Source organism: Lygodium microphyllum, chromosome 3 (genome assembly GCF_053477565.2).
Source record: "Lygodium microphyllum isolate KBCC chromosome 3, Lygodium_microphyllum_v1.1.10, whole genome shotgun sequence".
In the NCBI taxonomy this organism is placed as follows: Eukaryota; Viridiplantae; Streptophyta; class Polypodiopsida; order Schizaeales; family Lygodiaceae; genus Lygodium; species Lygodium microphyllum.
This window is the reverse complement of record NC_141137.1, coordinates 52339110-52360405: the sequence shown is the minus strand read 5'-3', so window position 1 is coordinate 52360405 and position 21296 is coordinate 52339110. Positions and strand designations below refer to the sequence as shown.

General features: G+C 42.0%; 1 protein-coding gene across 7 annotated transcripts in view; it reads left to right on the top strand.

The window, feature by feature from the left end:
• Window positions 1-17549: 17549 nt before the first annotated feature.
• LOC148038330 (uncharacterized) overlaps window positions 17550-21296 on the top strand; it is a 75828-nt gene continuing 72081 nt past the window's right edge. For all 7 annotated transcript variants that reach the window (XR_015689367.1, XR_015689366.1, XM_087670668.1 and 4 more), the window contains exons 1-2: window positions 17550-17735; window positions 17887-18030. Coding sequence is in view for 5 of the 7 variants with exons in the window: in XM_087670668.1 (XP_087526794.1) it covers window positions 17664-17735; window positions 17887-18030 (216 nt within the window). In the remaining 2 variants the exon portion in view is untranslated. The remainder of the gene's footprint in view (window positions 17736-17886; window positions 18031-21296) is intronic.

Genomic DNA, 21296 nt, shown 5'->3' with positions numbered 1-21296 from the left:
TTCTTCTCTCTCTCCCCCTTCCCCTCTCTCAAAAAAGATTTAAATTTAAAAAAGACTTCTCTTTTCCCCCTCTTTCTCTCTCTATCTTTTCCTTTTTTTTTCTCTTCTCTCTTTGCATGTCTTCATCTCTCTCTCTCTTTCTCTCTCCCCCTCTCTGCTCTCTTGTCCTCTCTCCCTCTCTTTTTTCATTTTTTTCCTTCTTATCTCTCTCTCTCTCTTCATTCTCTTTTAATTTTTTAATTTTTTCTCTTTAATTTTATCTTTCATCTCTCTATAATTCTCTCTTCTCTTTCTCTCTACTTTTATTCTCTCCTCGCTTTTCTTCTCTCTCTCTCTCTCTCCCCCCTTTTCTTCTCCCTCATCTCTTCTCTCTCTCACCTCTTTTTTTCATTTTTCTTCTCTCACTTTCTCTGCAATTGCTTTCTTCCCTTTCTCTTTATTTGATTCCTCAACATCTCTCTCTCTCTCTCTCTCTCTCTCTCTCTCTCTCTCTCTCTTTCTTTTCGTAAAAGGTAATTGTATTAATTACGAAAAAAATACCCAAAAAAATACAAGATTACTCTCTCTCTCTCTCTCTCTCTCTCTCTCTCTCTCTCTCTCTCTCTCTCTCTCTCTCTCTCTCTCTCTCTCTCTCTCTCTCTCTCTCTCTCTCTCTCTCTCTCTCTCTCTCTCTCTCTCTCTCTCTCTCGGATGAAGGCCCCCGTCCTCTCTTGGCTGTAGGGCGAGACGCCGCAGGGGGGGCCATAAACAAAGAAGCATCATGCTCTTGGCTTAACAGAAGCAGATCGCAATCCTCTTCTTGATTACGGCTCTGAGCGGACTATTGCAAAGATTGGAATCAAATCTCTCTCTCGATTCGATGGGCTGGACGGGATAAACGCCCCGAGGACAAAATCTGTGCACGTTAAAGTGATCACTCAACACTCCGCTGCGATATCCGGGAACGAACAGCCTTGTGACAGAATTATCTTGTTGGAGCTTTCAAGCAGCCATGTACAGTCTCAATCAAGTTTACAGATGCAGAAACACGAAAGCAGGCCTCCATTCGTAAAGAAAATGGTCTCTCCTCAACATTTCCTGTCTTTCACAGTAGAGAGACAGTAGCAGGGGAGGTGTGGATAGATCCATTGCCAGGCAAGAGAGTGGAGCACTTGGGTGTGAAAGTTGAACTTCTTGGGCAAATAGAGTTGTCTTTAGAAAGAGGTCATGTATACGACTTCACATATTTGGGCATTGGAGGATCTGGCATTTCTGCTCTCCCTTTTCATGCTCTAAAACAACCTGCCCAGCCTGGGGTCACATACATCCAGATTCGTAGTGTGCAGGATTTTTATGTTCTTCCAAAGGGTTACACATTGTCAAGCTTAGAGGCATTGCAGAAGGAAGGCTCCTGGAATGTGCAAGCTGGGGCAGCATTTGTGGATGTGCAGTTTCAGTTTCAGGAGGAGGTGAAAAGTGGGAAACTTTCTTCATTGAAGGTGGTCTCTCTAACATTCAACAGGTCTATCGAGGGGGCTTTTTCCCCGTGAGGCGACATGGCGCTCGAGCTCCATAACGTGGAGCTTCTAATCAGCCACGCTATCAAGGAGGCGAAGAAAGATTTCAAGAAGGATGCGGATAATGCCTTGAACCAAGAAACCCGCCGGCTCCATGAGAGGATCCGGCGACTGGAGAAGATGGTGAAGACACTCACGGAAGAGAAGAAGGATCTCAAAACCGACCTGGACAAGCTACAAACGAAAGTGTCACATCTACGGGAGGCAAGAGAGGACGCGGATTTCAAAGCAGACCTCCGAGAGGCTATCACGAAGGAATGCCGAGAGGACCTCCAGGTATGCATTAAAACCGAAGTTGAGGCTTCGAGAGAGGGATGGGAGGAAAAAATCAAAGCAAACATGAAGGAAGAATTAGAAGGGAATAAGGAGGGGTGGATTGAGGTAGTGAAGAAGAACATTAAGAAGGAGGTCCAGGAAAAAAATAAAAAGGAGGAGGTAGTCCGGGTTCAGGAGACCTTAGAGGAGGAGAGGCTCAGGAACGCGCGTAGATTGAACGTGCGTATTACCGGGCTCCCCGAAGGGGCCTCTCCGAAGGAGGACGCACGCGGGCTATGCACCCGACTAGGGTACACGAGCATGCCCTTTACTCAAGCATGGTGTGCAGGACGAGATACTACCAGGGTCAGAGCTCTGATATTACATATGAGCACACCGAAGGACAGAGCCGCTTTGTTTCGGAAGCGGATTTCGCTCCGAGGGATGACTGGGGCTCCCATCTTCATGGATGAGGACCTGACTCAGATGCAGATTGCACACAGACGAGCATGCATGCCACAGATACTCCAAGCACATAGAGAAGGCCGTAAGGCCTTCTATCGAGATGGCCGGATTTTTATAGATGGACGCCCCACCAAATAGGGGGGCGTGGCCTATGAGACGGGGCAGAGGACTGTACAGGAGACCCCGATACGTGTGGCAGTTTGGAACTGCAACGGCTCCCTATGGTCACGACCGGACAGACTTGAGGAGATTTTACCCGACCATGATGTTATATGCCTCACAGAGACACATGAGAGCCCAGAGAGAGGGCTCCCACGCATTACAGGATTTGAGTGGGTATCTGCATACCGGGCTACTACTAGGCAGAGCACATCTAGGGGCTCAGGAGGGGTGGCAATTCTATTCCGTCAGGGGTTACAGAGACATATCCAGTTAGTGAGACGAGATGAGGAGGCCAGTTACATATGGATCAGAGTGCAGATATCAGATGAGAGATGGATCTATATGGCAGTATGCTACTTTTCACCACGAGGGTCCAGATATGCTACTACGCAGGGTGATATTCAGGCCAAAGATTCCCCCTCCCCTTATTCACAGCTCTCAGAGGACATTATTCTGTATTCTAGTTTGCGTGAGGTCTTCCTTATGGGGGACTTCAACGGGCGCACACAGAGCCGACAATGTGAGAGTTTTGATATGGAGCAGCCAGAGATCGTGAGAGCATTAGACCCTGAGGAGTTGGGGATCAGTAGGGAGTCAGTAGATACTGGGCCAGACGCCACAGGGTATGGAGGGCATTTACTTGAGCTTGGTAGTAGACATCATCTCGTTATGCTTCCCACATGGGGGGGGCGAGAGTACTGTAGATTATCTGCTCGGACCGATCGATGGGATCCATACTATCGAGTCCTTCGGCCTTGGGAGACTTCCACTCGGTGCCGATCACACCTTTCTCAGTCTCTCACTCCTCACCTCATTACCATCACCACCTGCAGATATCATACCCCACATGCATACTACCATACACTTCACTCATGAGCTCTCACATGTTTACTCACAGCATCTGGAGGAGTACATCATGTCACTTGATCCATACGCACCCCTTGATACACTGACCACTGATATCACACGCATTCTGCATGATTCTGCTACACTCAGTTTTCCACATCACACATACACGCACCCCCTCGGACCGGTACCATGCCACAGAACAGGTGGTATGATGATGAGTGCAGAGATCTATGTCGACAGCTACGCGATTTGGAGGCCAGAGGAGAGATCACACATAAACAGGCGCAGAGACGCATGCACCGCTTGACCCACCGTAAAAAGCGGGAATGGGAGGAGGAGAGATATTGGGATATATACCACCTTCTTATGAGCAGAGATTGTGCAAAGGCATGGAGGCAGATCAGAGAACCACACTTATCCACACCGATACATGACCCTGCAGTATGGCATGGATACGCACAGAGTTTATATCATGTACCCGCACAGCCGCTGATACCCACACCATGTACACCGAGACCAGGTATTTCATCCTTTTTCACCACTAGTATGGTGAAACATGCTATCTCATGGTTACAGCATGGCCGCGCTCGAGACCAGTTTGATCTTCAGGCAGAGCATATTATATATGGCAGAGACACATTGGCTCCACTCATTGCTCACCTCTTCAACCGTGCATTGTCTGAGGGGTTCCCTGACTCGTGGACAGAGCACACCATTGTACCTACCTACAAGTCAGGGGATCCTATGGATCCTAACACATATAGGACCATCATGATTGGGCCAGTTTTGTCCAAACTTTATGGCACGGTGATGGAGGAGGAGCTCAGCACGCTGGCAGAGAGAGAGTGCATGCGCACACCCGGACAAGCAGGGTTCAGACGGGCATTTTCTACCATAGACCACATCTTTACTCTCCGTTGTCTGATCGACCAGACACGAGTGAAGAAACAGAGATTGTACTGTTGCTTTGTGGATTTCCGCAAAGCCTTTGACACGGTTCCGAGAGAGAGGCTTTTCAGACGCCTACTTGATCTGGGGGTGGATGATGACATGATGTGGGGTATTTATGCACTATATGAGCGGGTTACTGGCAGAGTCAGATGTCCGGGAGGTATATCAAATCCCCTTGTGAGCACCATTGGTGTGAAGCAAGGATGCCCACTCTCACCGACTCTATTTGGGCTATACATTGATGAGATAGCAGAGTTTATTCAACAGCGAGCCGGTGGAGGTATAGATCTCAGTGGAGCCACAGTTCATATCTTACTATATGCAGATGACATTGTGTTGGTCTCAGACTCAGCTCAGGGATTACAGCAGCATTTATTAGCATTGGATGATTTTTGTATACAGAGAGGCATGCCAGTAAACCTTGGTAAAACCAAGGTTCTTATATTCCATACATCAGCTCAGATATGCAGGAAGAATATTTTCATGGCAGCAGGAGGGAGTATTGAGGTCACTGGATCATATGTATACTTGGGAGTCACCTTTACAGCAGCTTCAGGGACTTTCTCGATGACATAGGCAGCTCGTGACCGCCTCACTAGAGGATACTCAGCATTGGCTCTTATGGAGCGACAGTGTCATCAGGCACATTTCCAGGAGCCCCGCACCAAGGGGTGGCTCTTTGATACTCTAGTCACTCCAGCACTGATGTATGGAGCAGCTATATGGGGGCCAGGCCTTGCCGATTATGTATGGACATTAATGGAGAGACCTCAGGTGATCATGATATCTAGATTGATTCGCAGCAAGGCCTCAGTCCCACATGACATTGTGCGAGCAGAGCTTGCCACACCGCCCATGCTAGTCGAGGCATTATTTCAGACAGTCTGCTTCCTACACAGATTTCAGGATATGGACAGAGATCGCATTGCATATAGAGCATATATGGCATCTCAAGAGATGGCTCGAGCGGGGGATACCACATCATGGTATGCACAGACTAGAGCTTGGTTTGACAGACATGGGCTGGACATTGATAGACTCCCACCTCTTCTATATGATACTCAGGCTCCCACTTACACACTCTCTCTCTCTGAGAGGAACATAGTCATCAGACAGGAGATATGGCATATTTATATACAGAGGACATGGGTCAGCCCTGCACAGCCACTGCCATCGAAGATGGCACATTATTATATACAGTTCTTGAGGATATCAGAGCAGGGATTCATAGAGATTCCGAGATATATGCAGATCTATATGCCACATCGATTGAGAGTTCTTATTGGACAGCTCAGGGTATCATCACATCAGCTTATGATTGAGAGTGGCAGAGCCAGTGGCATCCTGCGGGAGGAGAGGATATGCCCCCTTTGCACATCAGAGATGGAGAGTGAGGAGCATTTTGTTCTCAGATGCCCGGCATACTCAGAGTTGAGATCTAGATACACATTGAGCAGCTCACTTCAGGGATGTATGACTGATATGGATCAGAGATCATTTGGCCGTTTTCTGGGAGAGGCATGGCACATCAGAGAGCAGAGCACACAGCGGGTCCCAGTCAGAGAGGGGCCCACCCAGACGACTATTACACAGTTCTTTCAGACAGACAGAGTGAGAGCTACTGTACCAGCCTCCAGCCAGACCTCCGGGCTCACACTACAGCAGGCTGAGGACCAGCGTACTCGACGCCGCACGAGGATCCGTTGGTTTCGGTCCCCACAGCCACACCGACAGGAGATCCGGAGGATTCTTGATCTACATCGACAGCAGACTGAGATCCGACGACACTCGACACATTGGATCTCAGATCTCCAGTTTGCTCTTTCTCCACCGCCGATGTACCACATCCTGCATCCAGGAGGGATCACCTGCTATTAGCGACTTCGACGACTGCTACTACATCCCAGGATAGTATATCTCCCTACATCTGTTACATATACACATCGCACCACTTTATCACAGCCGACAGTTGTTCCCCTATCACAGCCGACATTTGTTCCCCTTTTGTAGCCATTATCTGGAGTACCAGAGCTACATACGCACATACACATACACGACACTTATCACACTCACAGCACCATATTTTCAGTTTCCAGTTTTTAGCTTTTCATTCAACACTTTTATTTTGGATAGCTGGACCTCATCAGTTGTATCACAATTTGTCTCGTAGGCCAGTTTTGGTCTTTAGAAGACGTTAATATACCTTTCTTTCTTTTCTTTTCTTAAATTTTATATTTCCTATGTTTTTTTGTTCTCTCTCTCTCTCCTCATTTTTCTTTTCCTCTATTTTTCTCTTTTTTTAAATTTTCGATCTCGCTCTCTTTTCTCTCTCTATTTTTTCTCTTTCCTCTTTTCTTATAAATTTTATATTTTTCCTCTCTATAATTCTCAATCTCTGTATTCATATTCTATCTCTCTCTCTCCCCCCTTTTCTTCTTCTTCCCTCTCTCCTCTTTTTTCTTATTTTTCTTCTCTCCCGCTCTCTCTTTTAACTTTTATCTTTACTCTCTCTCTTTGTTCTCCCCCTCACTCTCTCTCTCTTCTTCTTCTTCTTTTTCTTCTTCTTCTTCTTCTTCTTCTTCTCTCACCCTTCCTCCCCCTCTCTCAGAAAAGGTTTAAATTTAAAAAAGACTTTTCTCTGTCCTCTTTTCCTCCCTCCCTCTCGCTCTTTTCCTCTTTCTTCTTCTTCTTCTTCTTCTCTCCCTCTCTCTCTCCCACCTTTTCTTCTCTCCCCCCTCTCTCCCTACTTTTCTTCTCTCTCTTTCTATCTCTCCCCTCTCTTTTCCTTCTCTCCCTCTCCTCTTTTTTCCTCTGTTCTTCTTCTTCTCTCTCTTTAAATTTTTTTCTTTTCTCTCTCTCTCTCTCTCTCTCTCTCTCTCTCTCTCTCTCTCTCTCTCTCTCTCTCTCTTTGTGTTCATATTCTCTCGTCTTCTTCTTTTCTCTCCCCACTTTTCTTCTCTCTCTCTCTCTCTCTCTCTCTCTCTCCTCTTTTCTTCTCCCCCCTCTCCCCTCTCTTTTCCCTCTCTCTCTCCTCTTTTTTTTCTTCTCTCTCTCTCTTTCAAATTTATATCTTTCTTTTCTATAATTCTCTCTCTCTCTTCCCCCTATCCTCTTATTTCTTTTCGTCTCTCTCTATATCTTTCTCTCAATTTCTTGTTCTCTCTCTCCCTCCCTTTCTCTCCTCATTTTTCTTTTCCTCTCTTTCTCTTTTTCAAGTTTTTTTTCTCTCGTTCTCTTTTCTCTCTCTATATTTTTCTATTTCCTCTCTTCCTATAAATTTTATATTTTCTCTCTTTATAATTTTATGTCTCTGTGTTCATATTCTCTCTCTTGTTCTTCTCTCCCTTCCTCTCTTTCTCTCTTGTTTTATTCTCTCTCTTCCCTCTTTTCTTCTTCTCCCCTTTCTTCTATTTTTCTTCTTTCCTTCTCTCTTTTTTAAATTTTATCCTCTCTCTCTCTCTCTCTCAAAAAAGGTTTAAATTTAAAAAAGACTTTTCTCTTTCCTATGTTTCTCCCTCCCTCTCCCTCTTTTCCTCCTTTTTCTTCTTCTTCCTCTCTCTCTCTCTCTCCACTTTTCTTCTCTCTCTCTTTTTATCTCTTCCCCCTCTTCCTTTTTTCCTCTTTCTTCTTCTTCTTCTTCTTCTCCTCTCTCTCTCTCTCTCTCTCTCTCTCTCTCTCTCTCTCTCTCTCTCCTCTTTTTTGTTCATGAAAATAGTTGAATTAAATGGAAATGTTTACATCAGACCATCAAGTCAGCTAAGAAAAACAAAACAAACACAAATAAAGCCAAAAGGCCTCTACGACCATAACACACAAATATCACACAAAAAGGACAGCATGAGTGGAGCAAACAATATCTAGCCAAGGAGCAGCAATGTCAAGAAGAACTTGGTCAATTGACATCATAGAGGAGATTAGCCATAACAATAAACCATGAACACGAGCAACATGACCATGGATACCCAAGAGGCAAAATAAAAAATAAAGGCATTCCAAGTATACCAAATATGCCACAGAGCTGTCCGTTTGAGGAAATGAAAAAGGAAGGAATGATCTGATTACAAGGTGAACATAAAAGGTATCCTTCCCATAATCCACGAATGAGCTAATATTCGCTGCTGCTGTGTTGAGTCACTGAGAACCATACATAGGAAACAAAACTCCAAATATGTCGAGCAACATTGATGCCAGGAGGCATATTCCACGGTGGATTCCGTGAGATTTTACGGTGGATTCCGTAAACTTAGATGACCGGGGCTCATACGCAAAGAGGATTCTTTGTGCGAGAAGTTGATGGGGACGCCTGTCCTTTTCGGGCGTTTCATTAATTTAGTGTGTACATGGGTGATTCCATAGCGGGTGATTCCGCAAAATGCATATTAAATTAATAAACGTTTATGAGTTTAGAGTGCGCACTCGTAATAAATTAAGGTTAGGATTTATTTCTAACCAGTTGATTTATTTATGTAGCTGAAGACTGCTAGGTATTCACTTTTGTCGGTTTAATTGTGTTATTTTACTAACGATTGTGAATGCTTCAGTTGATGTGTAGAGATAGCAGCAGTGGCGGAGGAAAGCATTGGAGTCTAGCGGGTTTTCGACTCTTGGATTAGATTTTGATAGGCGCCACGCCTATATTTTGTTATGTCTATTGAGACATCGATTATTTATTATTATTTTGTATGCGCTTATGCGCCTCGAATATGTTATTTCTATTTGGACATTGAGATTGGGCGTGCCAGACACTATGGGCACCGTCCATTAGCTTTATTTTCCTATTTTTGGTAGAAAGCAAACCCAAAAGCTAAAAGCTTGTCATATTTTGTAATTGGGCTATTATTGAGCATGAAGATTGGAAATATACATTAAATACATGCCTTGTGAAGCGCTCACACAAGGCATGGGGGAGATTGAACCCAATTTGTCTCTTGGCTCTTGTCGTGCTTGCTTTTACATGGGTTTTTGTGCTAAAAAGTAGAGTACTTTGTTCTTGGGGACCTTCCGGGATTCACCACGTGAGCTATCTGCGTCCGATCTGCGCACCAGTGGTATCAGAGCGGAGCAGAGATCAAGAGCTTCCAATCGCTACCAATCTCGGGCGAAGGTGGAGCTCCAGGAACAAACGGGCTCTACAGTCAACCTCGTCGCGAACCGTCGATACAGGCAGACTTCTGGCGATCAAGAACCCCTGTTTCCACTGTCAGATCGCGAAGGACCAATCTCTACAGGTGGAGGACCACTCCCTCATCTCCATGAACAAGTCGTGGATAAAACAATAAGAAGCCATATCTATTTCTTCAAAAAGCTTAGTCTTCAAGCTTAAAGACTTAGGAAATTAAAGAAGCTCCACAAAAATTCTCCACGAGGTATCTGAGGCTGTCCGAAATTCGCGCGACGTCATCAAACACCTCCTCTTGACCTCCACGATCTGCGCCGTTTTCAATCGCTACTCTCTCCCTAATAAGCTTAAGCTATTAAGCTTATTAAGCTTAAGCTTAATTCATTAAGCTTAAGTCGCACAATACTTTGCAAGTTACACAGGGCAGAGAAGTCGATATACTCCGGGTCTCGCACTACTGAAGTCAAGTTCCGCAAGTCGACTCTAATCAAGTTCTGCAAGTTCTGCAAGTCGGTCTAAGTTCAGCAAGTCCACAACTCTGCAAGTCTGCTAAGTCTGCAACTCTGCAAGTCAGACTAAATCAGAACTGACTAGTGCTTAAAACTCATAGAAGACTTGTTCGTATGCAAAAACTCTGAACTGGAAAGTTGTTTGCAGCAAGCTGTTCTACCTATCTACAAGTTCGTTGAAGTACTTTCAGCAAACGGATACATAAATATTGCAGAATTTCTGAAAATTGAAGAAGAAAATACCCAAAAATGCATAGCCTTGTAACCCCAAATTTGAGCTACGCTCATCCCGCTAACTGATTTTGAGTGAGAAAGGTTTGTTGAGTTTTACAGGATGACTACCCCACATATGGATGATCCTATGGCTGAAGACGATCTACCCGAGCCTACCATGGAACAAAAGCTGGATCTTATCATGCTGCAATTGGAAGAAGAGCGAAGAGCTAGGCAAGCCTTGCAAGCGCAATTGACAAAGCTACAAGGAGCGTCCACTGACAAAGAAGAACCGCAAGCTGAAGATTTGATTCGCCGTACCATCAACGCCACTCTTGAAGCACAAACCATTCGCAAGGAATCCAAGATAAGTAAACGAAGTTTCAAGTTTCGCACTTTCAATGGCATAAGAGAAGGAAAGACTGTTTTATCATTCATTAGCCAGTTTGATGACTATTTCCATGAGGAAACTTATCCCGAAAAAGATAAAATCAAGTGTGTTACTAATCATCTAATAGACAGAGCATCACTTTGGTGGACTGTAGTCCGCAAGAGCATAGAATGTCCTGCTACTTGGGAAGATTTTAAGAAGAAGTTCATGCAAAATTTCCTTCCACCGCAATTTCATGAGAAGGCTATCAAACAATGGGATTTACTCCAACAGCGTGATCGTGAGCCTATTCCACAGTATACAGAGCGTTTTTGGAATGCACTTCTACAGTTACGCATGCTTGAAGACGTACCAGAGACGACACATAAGCGGAAGTATATGTCTGGACTTCTTGGACATTACTACGCTGAGGTGAATATGTTCAAGCCTGCTACCCTTGAAGACGCCATCTCCTTAGCCCACGACACTGAAGATAAGTTACGCGGAAGAGATCGACGACCACAGCCATTCCAAGCAAACGGTAATTATGGATCTAAACAATTCAATTCCAATTTCAGAAGGTTTAATCCAGGTCGTTTTTCATCACCATCTTTCCGCAAGAATTGGCCTAAACCACCTGCATTACCATCCACTGTCAATCCAAATTCTAAACCTATTCCACAAGCAAATTTAAATATACCCAGACTCCCAGCCATTGCAAATAATGTGACCAAAGCCAAGTCCATCGTATGCTACAAGTGTCACCAGCCAGGGCATCTCGCAGCAAATTGTCATTCAAAGAAGCCACCAGCACATATCAACTACCTTGGAGCTATGGACGAAGACGAGCATGAGGATATGCCAGATTTTACTGAAGATGAGGATGATCCTACTACTACTTCCGACACTTTACCAGGTATGCCTACTTCACATTCATTGTTGACTATGAAATGTATGGTGCATGGAAAAGAAAGAACTATATTGCATGATGACGGTAGTACCCATGACTTTATTTCAGCAAAATTGGTAAAGGAATTGAAATTGCATACTGTACCTACGTATTATCGCATAAAAGCTGCATTTTTAGGCACTAGGTACAATGGCACATAAGAAGTTCAAGATTTAGAAATTCAAATTGGTCCATATATTGAAAGAAGAAATTTCTTAGTTGTCCCATTACAGTCTAGCGACATTATTCTAGGAATGCCATGGAGACACCAACATAATCCCAATATAGATTATTCCACACACACAATGAATATAAATTTTCAAGGAAAATCTATTACATTATTTGGTATGCATGCATCTCATATCTTTCCACTGCTTTCGCATACTCAAGCAAAACGTGCACTACGCAAGAATACTAAATCATATCTCATTTGGGTGAATGAATTGCATGCAAAGGAAAATCATCTGCACCCTAGGCATAAGGAATTTCTTGCATATTTTAAGGACTGTTTTGCAGAAGACCTACCACCAGGTTTACCTCCATCACGTCCAGAAGACCATAAGATTGACCTAATACCTGGCAACAACCACCTTGCAAAGCCCCATATAGACACAATCAAATAGAGCAAAAAGAAATCCAGAGTCAAGTTGAAGAATTACTAAATAGAGGCTTAATTCGACCTAGCAGTTCTCCATTCGGTGCACCTGTGCTCTTAGTCAAGAAAAAGAATAATACTTATCGGATGTGTATTGACTACCGAGCATTAAACAAGATCACTGTAAAGAATAGGTATCCTATACCTAGAGTTGATGACCTTATGGACAAACTGCAAGGATCTTCTATATTTAGTAAAATTGACCTTAAGTCTGGATATCATCAGGTGAGGTTAGATAGATCCGACATATTTAAGACTGCATTCAGGACACAGTTTGGCCATTACGAATTCTTAGTCATGCCATTTGGATTAACTAATGCACCTGCTACTTTCAGTAGAATGATGAACCGTATTTTTCTAAAATATCAATATTGTGTGATTGTTTTCTTTGATGATATTTTAGTGTTCAGTCAAAGTGAAAAAGAGCATTATGAGCATTTATCATTAGTTTTTCAATTACTGAAAGAAAATCAATTGTTTGCAAATCCTGAAAAGAGTGAATTCTTTAAGACAGAAATAGAATATCTAGGTCATATTGTATCAAAAGAAGGAATAAAAGTTGATCCTAAGAAAATTGACGCAATATTGCATTGGCCTATTCCTAAAAATGTACATGAATTACGCTCATTCCTTGGTCTTGCTAGTTTCTATAGGAAGTTTGTACGTAATTTTTCATTACTTGCTTTACCATTAACAAAACTTCTTAAGAAATGCATTGTTTATCAATGGACTGAAAACCAGCAAAAATCCTTTGACTTACTCAAACGTGCATTGACCAATGCCCCTGTTCTACAATTGCCTGACTTTAATAGACCATTCTTTCTAGTTGTGACCGATGCTAGCGGATCAGGAATAGGAGCCGTATTAATGCAAGACAACCATCCAATAGCATATTCTAGTTCTAAGCTGAAACCCTCTGAGCTTAAATATTCCACTTATGACAAGGAACTCTTAGCAGTTGTCCAAGCATTAAAACAATGGAAGCATTATTTAATGGGTTCAGAATTCATGATAAAGACCGACCAGCAAAGCATTAGACATCTACTTAGCCAACCCCAAATTTCTGACCGTCATATCAAATGGGCTTCATTCATTCAAAGTTTCCATCCTATCATTCAATACCAACCTGGAAAAGAAAATGTAGTTGCCGATGCATTGAGTAGAAGACCTGCAATTCATAACATTTCTATCATATCTTCTGATTCTTTGATTGCCATGAAAGACACATATCACCAGGATATTACTTTTCATTCTGATTGGCAAAAATTAGTTCAAAATAATTTCATTCCTGTTGATTCATTGTCATATAATGATGGATTCATGTTCTTTGAAAAGAGTCTGTGTGTTACTATTCCATTCCGATCTTTTGTTTTGAATGAAATTCATTGTCCCCCATATCAAGGTCATAGAGGTATCATTTCTACATTACGCATGTTAACTGAAGATTTTTATTGGCCCCATATGGATGCAGATGTATCTAATTTTGTTTCTGAATGTTTGATTTGTCAAAGAATAAAGAGACATCATGGTAAACAGTATGGATTATTAATGCCTTTATCTATTCCATCTAAACCTTGGGAACATATATCTATGGATTTTATTACTGGTTTACCAAATACTAAATCTAACCATGACATGATTTGGACAATTGTAGATAGATTTAGTAAGCAAGCATATTTCATTGCATGTAAGAAAACTTTAACAGCATCACAAGCAGCACAATTATTTTTGAAAACTGTTTTTACTAACCATGGATTGCCGAAAGTGATTATTTCAGATAGAGATTCTAGATTTTGTAATAATTTTTGGATTACACTGTTTGCAAATCTAGGCACAAAGATTGATTTTTCATCTGCATTTCATCCAGAAACGAATGGACAAACAGAAGCCACAAATAGCACTATTTTAGATCTTTTACGTGCATACACTATTTCTAAACCTCAGACTTGGGATACTCATTTACATTTATTACAGTTTGCATATAACAATACACCGCACACATCTACAAAGAAAGCACCTTTTGAAGTTATTTATGGATATAGATTATCTACACCTGTTGCATCTTTGTCTAATAGAATACAAAGTGCTGATGATATTGCTGTTATGCATAACACTATTTTTGATGAGGTAAAGGATATGATTGCTAAAGCCCAACAATCATATACCAAACAAGCCAACAAGAAAAGACAAGCTATGAATTTCAAAGTTGATGATTATGTTTGGCTTAGAATAGAAAAGCGTAGACTGCAAAGTGTAGATAGACATCCAGTTGTCAAGTTAGCTCCTAGATTCTACGGACCATTTAGAATCATTCATAAGATTAATGACAATGCATTCAAGTTAGAATTGCCATCTCATTGGAAAATTCATAATACATTTCATATTAGTTTGTTGAGACCATTTAGAGGCCAATTACCTATCCACCCTGTCTATGAAAACCCACCTTTACTAGAAGAAGAGACTGAAATACTTGAACCAGAAGCCATTATAGACACTGACTACATGACCACTAGAACTGGCCGAAGGTATTCTAGATATCTAGTGAAATTTAAGAACCATCCTGTAGAGGAAGCACAATGGATGCACGCTAGAGACCTAAATGCTTTCCCCACTCTGTTAGCTCCACATTGAGCTAATAGCAATTGAGGTCAATTGCTATCCCACCCCGGGGGTATGATGCCAGGAGGCATATTCCACGGTGGATTCCGTGAGGTTTTACGGTGGATTCCGTAAACTTAGATGACCGGGGCTCATACGCAAAGAGGATTCTTTGTGCGAGAAGTTGATGGGGACGCCTGTCCTTTTCGGGCGTTTCATTAATTTAGTGTGTACATGGGTGATTCCATAGCGGGTGATTCCGCAAAATGCATATTAAATTAATAAACGTTTATGAGTTTAGAGTGCGCACTCGTAATAAATTAAGGTTAGGATTTATTTCTAACCAGTTGATTTATTTATGTAGCTGAAGACTGCTAGGTATTCACTTTTGTCGGTTTAATTGTGTTATTTTACTAACGATTGTGAATGCTTCAGTTGATGTGTAGAGATAGCAGCACTGGCGGAGGAAAGCATTGGAGTCTAGCGGGTTTTCGACTCTTGGATTAGATTTTGATAGGCGCCACGCCTATATTTTGTTATGTCTATTGAGACATCGATTATTTATTATTATTTTGTATGCGCTTATGCGCCTGGATATGTTATTTCTATTTGGACATTGAGATTGGGCGTGCCAGACACTATGGGCACCGTCCATTAGCTTTATTTTCCTATTTTTGGTAGAAAGCAAACCCAAAAGCTAAAAGCTTGTCATATTTTTGTAATTGGGCTATTATTGAGCATGAAGATTGGAAATATACATTAAATACATGCCTTATGAAGCGCTCACACAAGGCATGGGGGAGATTGAACCCAATTTGTCTCTTGGCTCTTGTCGTGCTTGCTTTTACATGGGTTTTTGTGCTAAAAAGTAGAGTACTTTGTTCTTGGGGACCTTCCGGGATTCACCACGTGAGCTATCTGCGTCCGATCTGCGCACCAAACATGGCAATAGACGAAGAGATGACGCAATGTTTCATCACATGTAGTGCAAAATACACAGCGACCACGAGAGACCTTGCGAGCACGCAACACATCCCCAGTTGGAAGACCCCCAATAAGCAACCTCCATATGAAAACTTTACCTTGATAAGGAATCTTAAACTTCCAGAGTTAGATAAATCTTTCAACCCCAAGCCAGTCCAACAACCTGCAGGAGGTAGCCAGCACTTCTCCTTGCAGCAAATTCTCCTCATAAAGATCAGGAGACATCAAACAGTGAAACACAAAATCTATTGCTAGAATGCAATCAAATAAGAAAGGAGAAAAGACTAGGAGACCTTAATAGACCTCGTGGAATCAACACATGCCACCAAGAAACTTGTTTTTGCTTCTTTTTTTCTTATTCTCTCTCTCTCTCTCTCTCTCTCTCTCTCTCTCTCTCTCTCTCTTTTCTTTCTCTCTTTAAATTTTAGTCTTTTCTCCAAGATTTCATTCGAGCTGAGTTGAGTGCAGTACCCATGGTAGTGGATGCACTATTCTAGGCAATCACCTTCGTCAAATTTTTTTTCCTCTCTCTTTCTCTTTTAAGTTTTTTCTTTCTATATTTTTTCTTCTCTCTCTATTTTTCTCTTTCCTCTCTTCTCCCCTATTTCCTCTCTCTCTAAAATTATCTATTTCCTCTCTGTGTCTCTCTCTAAGTAAAAAACTATGTAAAAAATGGTCTAATTTAAAAAAGACTATTCTCTTTCATCATTTTTCCCTCTCTCTCTCTCCATCTTTTTCTCTTTCTTCTTCTCCTCTCTCTCTCTCTCTCTCTATCTCCTTTTCTTCTCTCGCCGTTTTTCCTCTCTTTCCCCCTCTCTCCCTCTCCTCTTTTTCCTTTTTTTCTTCTCTCTTTCTCTCTCTCTTTAAATTTTTTTCTTTTTTCTCTTTTAAAATTGATCATTCCTCTCTATAATTCTCTCTCTCTGCTTTTTCTTCTTATTCTTCTCTCTCCTCCCTTTTCTTTTTCCCTCTCTCTGGTCTCTTTTCCTTCTCTCTCTCTCTCTCTCTCTCTCTCTCTCTCTCTCTCTCTTCCCCCTTTCTCTCTATCTTCTTCTTCTTCTATATCCCTCTCAAAGTGTGTGAAAAAGTATGTCAAAAAGCTTTAAATTATTTTTTAAAAATATTTAATTGAAAATTAAATTAAAAAATTTAATTTAACACAGAGAGAGAGAGAGAGAGAGAGAGAGAGAGAGAGAGAGAGAGAGAGATTGGCATTGGCTCTACACGCGAGAGAGGGGGAGGGGGATTCAATTAAAAAGGGGGATCGAAAAAGGGGGTAGGGTTTGAGAAACCCTCTCGAGGTTTGGGGCTTCCCGAATCTACAACCAAAATAATATAGTAGTTAGATTAAAACTCCTTCTTTTTCATGTGTAATCTCTTTCGAAAAAGGGATAGGTTCGAGAAACCCTCTAGAGGTTTGGGGAGGGGGTAAGTTTGGGAAACCTTCTGGAGGTTTGGGGCTTCTCGAACCTACAACCAAAATAATAGAGTAGTAAGATAAGATTAAAACCCCCTCTCTCTCACTAATAACCTCTCCCTTTATCTTCTCCCTCCTCTTTTTAATTAAATCCCCCTCCTCCCCTCTCATGTGTACGGCCTAGGCTTTCTCTCACTCTTTTTCCTCTCCTTTTTTAAATTAAATTAAATTTGTTTCTAAATAAAAAATCTCTCTCTCTCTCTCTCTCTCTTAGTTAATTTATTTTTTAAATTAAATATTTTCAATTTTTTTTAATTTAAAGTTTTTTTTGACATAAATTTTCACACTAGTAGTAAGATTACTATTAGTGTTTTGGGAGTTTTACGAGGAACAAGTTGGCAGCCCAGTGTGTAACAGGCCTTATAATCGCCCAGCCCACCAATTTAAACATTGACCAAAATAAGAAGGTTCTGTTTCATTAGTTGTGGGCCGAACCTTTCACGATTCCTCCCGTCAGGACGTCAATATATATATATACTGGGTGCTTATGCCAGGTGACTGTACGCTCCTTTGTTAATTCGACGATAGACGCCAGAAAGGCGTCCGAAGCGATGAAGATGCGAACGCTAACGTTGTGTCATAATAGTTGTTCAGGCTTACTGCAACAATCTCCCTACCGTCTGGTAAGTTTGGAGTTCGTTATTTCAAGTAGAGACAGAGCTCTTATTTGGGGAGTTCCATAGCTAGGATCACAGCTGAGAACGAAGGTTTTCAAGCTTAACACGAGCTGAAACGCACTCTTATTAGATGCATGATCCTACGGCATGTTCCCAGAATACAGAATCTGGAGCTTGGGATCAGCGCGAGCCACAGTATGCTGGCTTCTTACGTACAAAATGCGGTTGTCTTGCAGCAAAATGTGCTGTCAGAGCTACCCCAAGCGGTAGGGAATCATACCAATCTGAAGAAAATGACCATGTGAGTACCAGCTCTGCAAGGGTTTCAAAAAAGTAGCATTCTCTTTGTCTTGTCCAGTTGCATTTAGTACAATCCCCCCCCACAAAGAACAGAAGAAATTCTATTAATAAGATTCGTCGGAACAAAATATCCCAAGGCAAAATGCAAACTACAAAGTAGTCTTGTAAGGGGCTTCCCTATAAAAAAATTTAAAATATGCAACAAGGGGATGTCTATTACACTGCTTGAGAGAATAACCAGTCGGGAGGTCTATAGCATTACACTTGGTTTTCTTCCGGCACAGGGAGCAAATGGAATTTGTAGTCCAATGGTTCTTCATGTTCATCAAAAGACCTGTCCCAACATGGACTGTTCAGCTTTTATTTGCCCTGCAACACTTCTCAAAGTTGTGATACCTTGTCTCTCGCGTACTCTTTACTCCTCAGAGCCCCTTGGGCTTTGATACCATGTAGAAATTACACGGCACAGCGGACAGAATTTGAGCAAGGAGTAGAGAACACATAGGAAATGTGAGAAGAGCAGAAATTACTTTTATTTCAAATGAACTAATACAAAGATGGCTCTGTCCATCCGTGCGCTTCCACTATGAAGCCTAGATGGCGATTTAGACAGATGATAGACAAAGAGCATAATGGTAGTTGGTAGAACTTTGACTAGGTAAAAGATAGATTGACGATGGCTTTAGAGGGATTTTTTTTTTATAGCTTGGGAAGGTAGTCTAGTCGGGCTGTTCGACCATATTATGAACCTACCACCCTTGGCTTAGCACGAGCCTCACCTTTCTCCACCCTCGACTACTCCAATTCAAGAGGCCACCCCTGGGAATTCTTCAACATCTTTGACGCTCCATATACATTCTTCGGCCGACACTTTCTTTGTCATCAGATGATTTAGAGTCCGTGATCCATGAGTTTTTAGATTCTCTCTCTCTCTCTCTCTCTCTCTCATAGAGAGGGATTTAGTGGGGGATGTACACTCTTCGCCCTCAGAGGGGGTTCCTACTTTTTCGGCTTCAGAGGGGACCACTTTCTCATCACGTTCACAGAGGCACCTACTCATCATGAAGTTATTCACTTGCCATTTACTCTTTGGGAACGGTTGTCTTTAAGCAGTCATTTATTCTATTGATATGCAGGATCTTCAGGTACCATCTAGATCGAAGCCTTGGAGGTTCAGCATTGCGACTTGGTGACGAGGCCTTCAAATTTCTTCTAGCATGGAGTTATGAAGCTAGTGGCTTCTCTCTCGAGGTGGAGTCGGGTTCTATAGTTCATCCCATCTATTGTTCCTTACTACAGGTTACTGTGAAGAAAACTGCTAGGGTTTGCATTGAGAAAACACAAAGTGTACGACCACGACAGAAACACAAAGAGACAGATACATACATAGAAAGCAAAACTCAAATTCTAAACGCAAAACTCAAAACTCAAATATAGAAACTCAAACACAAACAGAAGAGGGGAGAGAAGAACACAACTTTGAAGTGAATGAATACTGCAAATGAATGTAAGAGTGTATAGATACTCAAGGGTAGAGTAGTGTATCGGAGAGTGACATCCATCGGAAACGGATCCCAAGTGCTGTGACCACCAGTCGGAGTGGGAGAAACACCAAACGTTGATCACTAGAGTGTGAGGAGACTACAGAGGATGATGGATGATGCCTGATGATGTGGGCGAAGCAGCAAAATGTAGTGGTAGAATGCCACAGTAAAATGCTGTAGTAGAACGTCGCAGTATAATGCCGTAGTAAAAAGTAGCAGTAAAACGCGGTAGTAAAACGCAGCAATAGAATGCCGTGGTAAAACAGGGCAGTAAAACGCAGCAGTAGAACGAGATGATGGTAGCAGTCACGAAGGCTGGACTGCCATGTGGTGGGAGACTGATGGCTGAGATTTGCACACAAGGGTGAGAAACCTACATGGGAGGGATAGGCTGAATGGGGGAAGCCTGTCTATTTATAGATGTTGAAGGGTGCCCCAAAGAATTAGGGTTTTTGGGGGGCCACTGAAACTCTCTTGGACTGCTCCTCGTTTTAGGATTTTTCATTAATTAAGTGTGTTTTGGGGCTATTTAAGAATGCTAATAAACTAAAAAGCATGTTTTAGCTCAATAGTTACCTTTCAAGTGAAAAGCTTGGATCTTCGGGATTCTCTATATCTTCTTTATATCTCTCTTCGCTCTTCTTTCTTTATCCCTTTTTAGGCCTGAGAGAGAGTGTTGAGAAACCACTTCTTCAGTTTACACATCTCATTTAGGGTTTTGCATTGGCAGTCCCAAAAAGGGCTGGTGTCCACATTTTGCTCACTTTTTCAGTGGCGCCCACTTAGTGGTACATCACCTTAGATAGCTTATGCCTATAAATAGGTTGTCTCTTTAGTCATTCTTCTCTCTTTTTCCATTACTCCGATACTCCTCTCTCTCCATGCCACTATTACCTACATCCCTATCGGAGAACATTGTGGTTTGTTGCCTTCTTTGACCATCTCCTATCCTAGTGTTATCTTCTCACATTAGGCATTAGCTTTCCAGATCTAGATGTCAGTCTTCAATATCCGACATCATCTTGCAGTTTGCATTTGCTATATTCGGAGGCTATCCACTAGCTAGCGTGTCGATGACTCGACTAAGGATGAGTGGAGCCCCGAGAGGAACACCAAGGAAAAGGGAATTCTCTTGCAAGAAAATCTATCTTGTATCATCAACAAGCTTGTTTATCATGCTTCATATGATCACAATGAAGAAAAGAACACCAGGCACAACAAATCTTCATGCAGCATCATGTAGATCTCCCACGGATTTGAAAGAATCAACCATATTCTTCAACATCTTCACAAAATCCATCAATAGAACAAAGAAAGCAAAGGAATACACCATCTTTGAATGGAAATACATCACATAGTATTCATCTTCAATATCTTCATAGTCTTCTCTCTCAATCTCTCATATACAATCACTCTGTTTGAGTAGAATTGGCTATCTCTGACTCTCTCTCTCTCACTCCATCAATAATACATCATATCCTCACTACAATCTCTCAAAATCACTCTCAATAATCCTTCTTAGGTCGTGGATACCCCTCCCAAGAGGTATGTCTGATATGAAGAGTCACCAGAGCCACTACAGTGTCCTTTCATAGCTCACTACTGTCACTTCACTCTAGTCTTCACTTGAGTCTTCAACAACTACTTTTTTCACTTCTTTCAGCTCTTTTGCACTTGTATTCACCTCTTTCCAAGGCTAGAAAACTTTCCCAAGCTACACTCT